The sequence below is a fragment of the Macrobrachium nipponense genome, chromosome 45, assembly GCF_015104395.2.
Source record: "Macrobrachium nipponense isolate FS-2020 chromosome 45, ASM1510439v2, whole genome shotgun sequence".
NCBI lineage: Eukaryota > Metazoa > Arthropoda > Malacostraca > Decapoda > Palaemonidae > Macrobrachium > Macrobrachium nipponense.
In genome coordinates, this window is record NC_061105.1 from 18,642,517 (window position 1) to 18,652,516 (window position 10,000).

A 10,000-nucleotide genomic window follows, 5' to 3' on the forward strand; every position below is an offset into this window, starting at 1 on the left:
TCTCAGATTATCTATTTTTTTCCAGTAATCTCACTGCACATTACCTAACTGAATATTATCGTTTATCCTAAGTAGAAAATAAATATTCTGAGCTTCATTGAACCCCTTCTTATTTTTAGTATAAAATGAATTTAGCCTCCAAGGCTGAGAGAAATGCTAGCCAGATATTCGTTTACGACCAAGGGATTAGACGAATGTTAAATTCTACCTGAAACTTGAAGTGGAGTAATGTGCTGAGCTGAGAACCTTGTCATTAAAGTTTGTGTGTGTGTGCGTATGTGTGTGTGTGTGTGTGTGTGTGTGTGTGTGTGTGTGAATAGCAGGGATGTGGGCGTGCTAAGTTTGTTGTGTGTGGGCGTTTGTGAAGGTGGAGGGCGGGAGTTTCCTTGAAATTGACCAATCTCTGATTTTGATGGCTTTACTCACGAATTATACCTAAGCTGCCCAGTGCAGAGAGAGAGAAGTCTACCAGTTTCATACCATATTCTGATAATAATCAGTTTCAGGGAAGTCTTACATTTATTTATTTATTAATCTGGCTGTTTATCTTACTTTTACAAAATTCGTCTTCGTAATTAATGAAAAGACATTAACGAAATGGAATGGAATAGAATATGTAAAATTTGGACCAAAGGCCAAGCAAGACCTGGGATTTATGTGGAGGTCATTCAGCGCCCAAACGGAAATTGAGAGCTATTATATCATAATGAAGAAGGAATGTTGTTGTTATTATTATTATTATTATTATTTCTATACTTATTAATGATACGAGGAAAACCTTTTGCAGCTGCACTATGCAACACTTATTAGGAGACGGTTGAGGAACGTAAGATGGAAGAAAGAGAATATGAACGGAGGTACAGTTAAAACCAAAAACAGGGATTACAGCAGTTAGGGGCCATGAAAGCTACACTTCAAACACCATAACGTGATGCCAACAGTACACCGCAAGATGCAATAAAGGGAATATGAACGGAGATACAGAAAAACCATTAAAAAGACCTTGAAGTTCAAAACCTACGGTGCACCGTGCAAGGTATACACTGACCGCACTACTCCCCCACCTTCCAAAACCCCCCTAAAAGGGGTTAACGAAAGGGAACTGTTGTGGTGTGGGGGGGGGGGGTGGGAGGGGTTGGGTTTAGCGGTTCATCTGAAATTCATATTTGTATCTCGTTGGGGAATTACCACGTCAGCATCTTCCTCCCTGGACTCTTACTTCTCCGGCTAATAATGAGAAAGGCTGCTGATTCATGAATATATATATATATATATGGCGAGAGTTCTCGTTGGAAAAAAACGAGGACCTGGTTACGGCAGTGATTTTCAAGAGTTTTGTTTGAGGAAAGTGGGGTATAATGCTCATTGTAGCTAGTCTTATTATATTATGATGAAGAGGAAATGTTGCTGTATTATTATTATTATTATTATTATTATTATTATTATTATTATTATTATTATTATTATTATTATTACTTCTACATTTATTAATGACAGAGGAATAATATCAATAATAGTGATAATTATTGCAACGAAAAGGAATACTAATAAATATATATATATATATATATATATTTATATATAGATATATACTATATTATATATATTATATATATACATACATATATATATATATATATTTTATATATATATATATATATATATATATATATATATATATATATATATACACAAATATTCGTTATACGCAGAAAAGATTTTGCGTAGAGAGTATTATCTCCCGTGAATTAATTTTCATCGACAAAAGGAATATGAATATTCCTCTAAAATTCACATCTAATGTTAATATTACATTGCAAGGGAAGATAGAACTGGGAAATGAGTAATACTCTAATATTCTCTGGAACATTTTGGAATGATTCACGTCTTGTGGAAATACGATAACATTGTTGCAAGGTTAGGTTGTTTGCGCGCGAGTGTACAGACGAAATTATACATACATACAAACATATATATATATATATATATATATATATATATATATATATATATATATATATATATATATATATCATCTGTGTGTACGTGTGTTAGTGGTTCAAAAGTCCACGGACGAGAAGTACTCTATCTCCTTATTTAAGTAAAGTCTCATTTATGTGGCTTCTCCGCGCCCGAACTCTTTGTAAAGAATTCTCTCTCTCTCTCTCTCTCTCTCTCTCTCTCTCTCTCTCTCTCGGTAAACAGGAACTAAGTCAGTAAAGAATAAGAGCTAAAAGGGAGGGAAGGATATATTTCAATCCCACGGAAATTAAGAGAATGAAATAAAAATAAAATGTCAAACTTATTTACCGGGTTGTGGCAGCACTGCTTTGTGATCTCATTACTGATGTGTATTGTCAACCTTCCTACTCTTACACCCCTGCCTCTCTCTCTCTCTCTCTCTCTCTCTCTCTCTCTCTCTTTACCTGTTAGTCTCTTTCTCTCTCTTTTTTTTTCTCTCTCTCTCTCTCTACCAGTCAGTACGTTGGCCTCTCTATCTGTCAAGTCACCGCTCGCCCCCATCCAACCTCACCCTCCTTCTCTCTCTCTCTCTCTCTCTCTCTCTCTGTGAGATGGTACCGATTAGTTCCTTTCTTTCTTTTAACAAGACATTTGTCTGTAGTGAATACTAATAACATAAGGGCTAATCTATAGGTTCTTTACAACAGCGACCCCTACTAGGAAATAAGTTAAATTTATATATATATATATATATAATGTATAAGTTGCCTCTTTTCATACTTACAAAGAAAATTACTCAATTACTCTTCTTGATAACACCAACGGAATCTTTTATCAATCCGAAATTACCTTACACACACTGGTCAGCCACTTACTTTAATTAAATATGGCTGCCATTATTGTATCGTCTCGCTCGTCACCCCTTTAACAAATTGATGTCCGTTTAGCATTAACATTGTAGAAAGTGTTGCCCCACTTTTAACATCTCACTTACAACATTTTTAACACTTGGCACCCATTTTAAAAGATCTATAGTCTTACCTTTCTTAGAGGCGTGGAAGGAGTCATCTCGAGGCACGTACTGAATGTCGTACACTAAGGTCGTGTTGGACAATAAGGAAGAGTCTTTGTTGATTCTGTAGACGGCATATTTGAACGCCAATTCCGTCGGCCCCTCTCTCTGGTCGACCGTAAACATGGCACCTGGAAGAAGAAGAGAATGACTCTGAAGAACTTTTTTTTCTATTGATAAATGTTCCTTTGATTCTGTAGTGAATACCCATTAACATAAGGGGTAAGCTGTAGTGTCATTGGAAACAGCGCCCCCTACAAGGGATTAAGCTCAGGTTATATACATGTATGTATTATGCATGTTTACATATACACATCTATATCTATCTATCTATCTATTTATCTATCTATCTATATATATATATATATATATATATATATATATATATATATACATATACATATATCATACTCCTGGTTTTTTGCAAAAAAATTTGACAGTGGATGAGAGAGATGAGAGAGAGAGAGAGATAGAGAGAGGAGGAGAAGATTATAGAGCGAATTTGTACTATTTTACTGAATCAATTTTAAAATCAATTTTTGATATGAGAGAGAGAGAGAGAGGAGAGAAGAGAGATAGAGAGAGAGGGAGAGAGGTTATACCTGAGCATTTGCGAATCAATTTTTTTATATGAATAGAGAGAGAGAGAGAGAGAGAGAGAGAGAGCGAGAGAGAGAGAGAGAGAGAGAGAGAGAGAGAGAGAGAGGTTATACTGAGCATTTGAATCAATTTTTATATGAGAGAGAGAGAGAGAGAGAGAGAGGGGGGGGGGGGGTGTTAAACTGGGTTTTTGCATAAAATGTTATATATATGAAGGAGAGAGAGAGAGAGAGAGAGAGAGAGAGAGAGGTTACACTGTTTTTATGCATCACTTTTTATATGAGAGACGAAAACCCATAATAGTCACCCATCTCCTATTCATCTCAAAATCGCATAATAGACCAATCACTCTCTCTCTCTCTCTCTCTCTCTCTCTCTCTCCTCTTACGAGAAGAGCAGAGCAGAGCAGAGAAGAGAGAAGAGAGAGACGAGGAGAGAGAGAGAGAGAAGGGAAGGCGATAGCTGGTGTTATGGCCAAGCGCCCACTAAAAGTGTCTTCAATCCTTCTTCAGAGAGAGTTCTCGGATTTCGGGTTAACTTCCGCCAAATTAGATTCATTAGACGCTGACCGAACTGTAACGGACCTTCTCCTAACTTTGGGACGTTTCCCGGGGAACAGATTTTCTTTCTGACCTTTTCGGGTATTCTTCGTATCGTTTCTATTTCGATTTTTTTTTCGCTATGTGAAACTTTTTTTTTTCTACCTATGCATGATCTCGGCATATACCTACAGGCTTAAAACAAAACTCACGCACGCGCGCGTACACACACACACAACGCCACACACACACACACAAACACACACACACACACACACACACATTATATATACGTAGTATATGATTATTATTACACGTATATACAGTTTATACTTATATATATACATATATTATATAGGATTTTATATATATATATATATATGAATATATTTATATATATGGATATAGTATTATTAATATAGGTATATATATATATATATATAGTAAAGCTAAACATTTTTATATGTTCTATATGCGAGTTCGTGTGTACGGCAGATTACGTTCGTTCATAAAATGAAACATAATAAAATATAAATATAGATAATACCAGAAATTTGAAAAATAAATTAATCTCCAGGAAAAATCAGTCACCTCATTAAAAAAGACGACAACAATAAAATGACTAAACTTATCACGCCATTATACTATGACTACAAACTAAGAGAGTATTGTTTCTCGAAATGCATCCAGCTGGTCGAGAAGCAATACTCTGAGAATGAGTCGATGGGCTGGAGATATTCAAGGACCCATTCAGGGCCTTCGTCAGGAGTTCCTCGAACTTAGTTCCTTGCTTCCAATCACTCTCGAATCCTGAAGGATTCCTGAAGGATTCGAGAGACACTACCATGATTGTTAACGCTGAATTATGTGAGTGATAACAGAGATAACAAAAGGTAATGTTTCTTGATACGAGCAGAGACTGAAGAATCATCACCAATCTTTAAAAATGAAGATAAAATCTGACCGTTTATCAAGTTTAATTTTTTGTATAGTGTTAAAAATACACTTTAAAATCATTATCATTAATATTTACCATGACGTAAGTGATGATAAAAGATACTAATTTTTCTTAACATTACGTAAGACTATTATTTAAAAACGATGATAAAATCTGACGGTTAATTAAATTTAACTTTCTGTATAATGTTTAAAAATACACTTTAAAATCATTATAATTAAAATTTACTATGACGTTAGTGATATTAAAAGTTAATATTTCTCAATATTACGTAAGACTATTATTTAAAAATGAAGATAATAAAATCTGACCATAAGTTAAATTTTTTGTATAGTGTCAAAAATTCACTTTAAAATCATTATCATTAAAATTTACTATGACGTAAGTCATAGTAAAAGTTAATGTTTCACAACATTACGCAAGACTATGAAGAATCATCACTATTCTTTAAAAATGAAGATAAAATCTCATCCTTTACTTAAGTTTAATGTCTTGCGTATTATCCAAAATTAAAAATACGCTTAAGAATCAGGAACATGTAGACCAACACATCATAGGCCCATCTAGCTCTCAACTGCGCAAGACTGATGCCAGCACAACATCTCCTATGTATTGAGGTATTCGTGGCCTGCTCCCGTCCCAAGCACGAGGTGAATATGTTAGCAAAGGCACAAACACACACTTTAAACACACACACACACATACACACACACACACACACACACACACACACACGCACACGCAGGCTTTCAAAGGCCATATTCTGGACATGATATCAATACGTTGTCTCTCCTTCCAAGTCTAGACAGGGCGGAAGGAGTTTGGAACGTTTCAGATTTTCAGAATGTCTAAATTTCAGATTTTCAGCCTTTCAGATTTTCAGAATGTGCGAATTTCAGACTTTCAGATTTTCAGAATGTATGAATTTCAGATTTTTAGACTTTCAGGTTTTCAGAATGTCTGAGTTTCAGATTTTCAAAATGTCTTAATTTCAGAATGTCAGAATTTCTGAATTTCGGGTTTTCAGAATGTCTGAATTTCAGATTTTCAGACTTTCAGACTTTTAGAATTTCAGAATTTCTAAATTTCAGATTTTCAGATTTTCATGGCAACCCGGAAGCCAGGAGATAAAGATAATGAAACAATGAGGATTTTAAAGAGAAGAATATTGACGTTAAACAGCATTGAATATGGAGCTTTGAATTTGAATTTTATCAAAAAATATTAAGATGAGATTTAAAACCGAAATTCGAATTTTAATTATTTTGAAATATTAAGTGCGATATAATTTGCAACTATTGAATTTTAAATTTCATTAAAATATCAGTTTAGAGGGAATACAAAAATTTGATTTTGAATTGTATTGAAACGTCAGTTTAGAGGAAAGTCAAAAATTCGATTTTGAATTTTATTGAAATGTCAGTTTAGGAGGAATACAAAAATTCGATTTTGAATTTTATTGAAACGTGAGTTACAAGGAATACATAAATTCGAATTTGAATTTTTTTGAAATATTATTTGAGAAAGAATACAAAAATTCTTTTGAATTTTTTTGAAATATTATTTGAGAAAGAATACAAAATTCTGATTTTGAATATTATTGAAACGTAAGTTTTGAGGGAATACAAAAATTCGATTTTGAATTTTATTGAAATATATGTTTGTAGAGAATACAAAACTTCGATTTTGGATTTTGTTGATACATAAGTTTGCAGAGAATAAAAAAATTCCATTTTGAATTTTACTGAAATATCAGTTTAGAGGGAATACAAAATATTAGAATTTAAATTTTTTGAAATATCAGTTGAGAGAATACAAAAATTCGAATTTGAATTCTTTTGAAACATCAGTTGAGAGAGAATACAAAAATTCGGTTTTGAATTTTATTGAAGCATCAGTTGAGATAGAATACAAAAATTCGAATTTGAATTACATTGTAACATCAGTTTAGAGGGAATACAAATACATTCCTATTTTAATTTTTTTAAATACTGGTTGGGAGAAAATACAAAAATTCGAAATTGAATTTTATTGAAATATTAGATTAGAGAGAAAGCAAAAATTCATTTTGAGTGTTATTGAAATATTGTGTGAGAGAGAATACAAAAATTCAATTTTGAATTATATTGAAGCATCGGTTTAGAGGGAACACAAAATTTGCTATTGAATTTCATTGAAATATCAGTTTAGAGGGAATACAAAAAAATTCGATTTTGAATTTTATTGTAAGAGAGAATACAAAAATCCGGATTTGAATTGTGTTGAAACATTAGTTGAGAGGTAATAAAAAAATTTTATTTTTAGTTTTTATTAAAATATTACTTGAGAGAGAATCCAAAAAAATTGGATTTTAAATTATAGTGAAATATTGGTTGGGAGAAAACACAAGATTTCTCTGACAGATGTTATTGAGAGAGATAAATGACTCTTTTAAATAGATGAAACAATAAATAATTTTCCAGTTCATGAACTTAAAACGACAACCTTTAACATGTTTATGGATTAGTATAACGGCATTAATTCATTCTATATCTCCCATGAATTCCAGAATTGAATACGGATCCATAAATTCCATAAATTCCGTCGGGAACATTAACATAACCATTCCAAAGATTTTCATGATTTAGAACCATTTAAATTACGAGGGGAAAAAAAGACATCTTACCAAACCAAGATTTCTGTCTACAACCTCTCTCTCTCTCTCTCTCTCTCTCTCTCTCTCTCAATCTCGTTCTTGTTTCTCTCTCTCTCTCTCTCTCTCCCTCTCTATCTCGTTTCTAGCTCTTCCTCTCTCTCTCTCTCTCTCTCTCTCTCTCTTGTTCTTCGCTCTCCCTGGCTCTTTCTTTGTCTGTCAATCTCTCTCTCTCTCTCGCTCTCTCTCTCTCTCTCTCGCTCTCTCTCTCTCTCAATCTCTTTCTTGTTTCTCTCTCTCTCACTATCTCGTTTCTAGCTCTTCATCTCTCTCTCTCTCTCTCTCTCTCTCTCTCTCTCTCTCTCTCTCTCTCTCTCTCTCTCTCATTCTGGCATATTCTCCCACGCTTGCCAATTGTAAATAAATACTCGAGTCACGACCTCATTTTTTTAAACATATACCAGAGATCGGGGTCGAAGTTTTATCAACAAAAATTCACTGTTTTTTTTTTTCTGTTAACTCTGTTATACGGCCCTCTTAAATTCACCTCTCTCTCTCTCTCTCTCTTCTCTCTCTCTCTCTCTCTCTCTCTCTCTCTCTCAGTTTCCACGAGAGTGACCTCGAGAAACGGCTTCAGAAATGGCGGAGATGTCAAGAAAAGTGAAGATATTTGATCACCTGAGTTCAACACTCCTCCTTCGCCCCACACCTCGCCCACACCCTCATCTCACGCCCATCCCAGACAGACAGACACATACACATACACACCTACACACACACCTACACACACACACATACACACTTGGCAACTCAGGATGGCTTCAAAAGCGAAAGGGGAAGAATGGCAACCAAGGAAGAATGGTATAAGTATCTGAACGATAGAAAACGTCTTTCTCAATGCAATATTCCTCCTTCAAAATAAGTCCTCAGGACATCTTGATTATGTTGAAGGGTCACTTATTGATTTTGATCAGTGATTTATAAATAATGATCGAAAGACAGTTGATAGGTGAAAGAAAAATAAAAAAAATTTCCCTAGATAAACGAAAAAGTTTCTTAAAAGTCCCCCACTTTTTAATTTTATTTTTTTTGTTTTTGATCGTGGGAGGAGCTAAATTTTGGTTTGGGTTTATGTACGTTGTTTCGCCACACACACACACACACACACAGATATATATATATATATATATATATATATATATATATATATATATATATATATATATATATATATATATATATATATATCTGTGTGTGTGTGTGTGTGTGTGGCGAAGCATCGTACATACCAGCATTTATCAATGTGCTACCTGGCAGGTTCCACGAATAAACCTCCTTACGAATCGGACGTTTTCGTACCGCTTTTGTATGCATGAGGTGTTCGCTTTCCCCCCTCCTCTCTCTCTCTCTCTCTCTCTCTCTCCCTCTCTCACCCCCCCCACCCCCCCCGCCTGTCACACCTTTTGCTTTATTACAGCTTGAGGAGGGAAGTATGAGGTCAAATAATGATTCTGCGGGCCTTGTCTGAATCTCTTTACGGGTGGTGGCGTTTGTAGAGGTATGTGTGTGTGTGTGTGTGTATGTGTATGACATTCGGGTGTAGAGGAAGGCTGTGAGTTTTTGTTTGTGTGTGTGAATGTTTGGGGTTTGGGGGGTACACACACACACATATATATAATATATATATATATATATATATATATATATATATATATATATGCTGGTAAATGTTCTGTAACAACAGAATTCCCATCTAATAAAAGGAGCCCATAAAAACACCAAAACCAAATGTAGAGAGAGTACTATATTTCAGAGACTGCTGTCTCTCTCTTCAGGTATATGAATGAGAAAAGTTTACAGAAAAGGTGGTATCTATACCAAGAGATCCATCCACAAGTAAGCCAATTTTAGGTCACCCCCGCTGATAATCTTCTTTAATCTTCTTAAGCGTTGGTTGAATGAACACTTCGTCGACGACGACCCCCTCTGAGATCCACCCACCTTTTTGAGATGTTCATTACCTGCTTCTCTTTTATTAAGCCGCCGATTCCATCATTTGACTCTTGTACCGGCAGTTGCTGCTATAAATCACACGTGAAAAAATTCCAGTTTATTCTATGGTTATGTTCATTTATATAGTTGAAAATAGCCGAGTTCTGTTGTCCATACCTAACTGACTCCGTTTGTGTTGTATAATCATGGGGAAGTGATTTACCTGTAAATCCGATGTAAGATTG

The 10,000-nt window shown here is 34.6% G+C and overlaps 1 protein-coding gene across 1 annotated transcript in view; it reads right to left on the reverse strand.

Moving 5' to 3' along the window:
• The window catches only part of LOC135214430 (glutamate receptor ionotropic, kainate 2-like), a 232,041-nt gene that overhangs the window by 83,982 nt on the left and 138,059 nt on the right, over positions 1–10,000 (reverse strand). Inside the window, exon 2 of the mRNA XM_064248705.1 lies at positions 3,004–3,165. Coding sequence (XP_064104775.1) covers positions 3,004–3,165 — 162 coding nt within the window. The remainder of the gene's footprint in view (positions 1–3,003; positions 3,166–10,000) is intronic.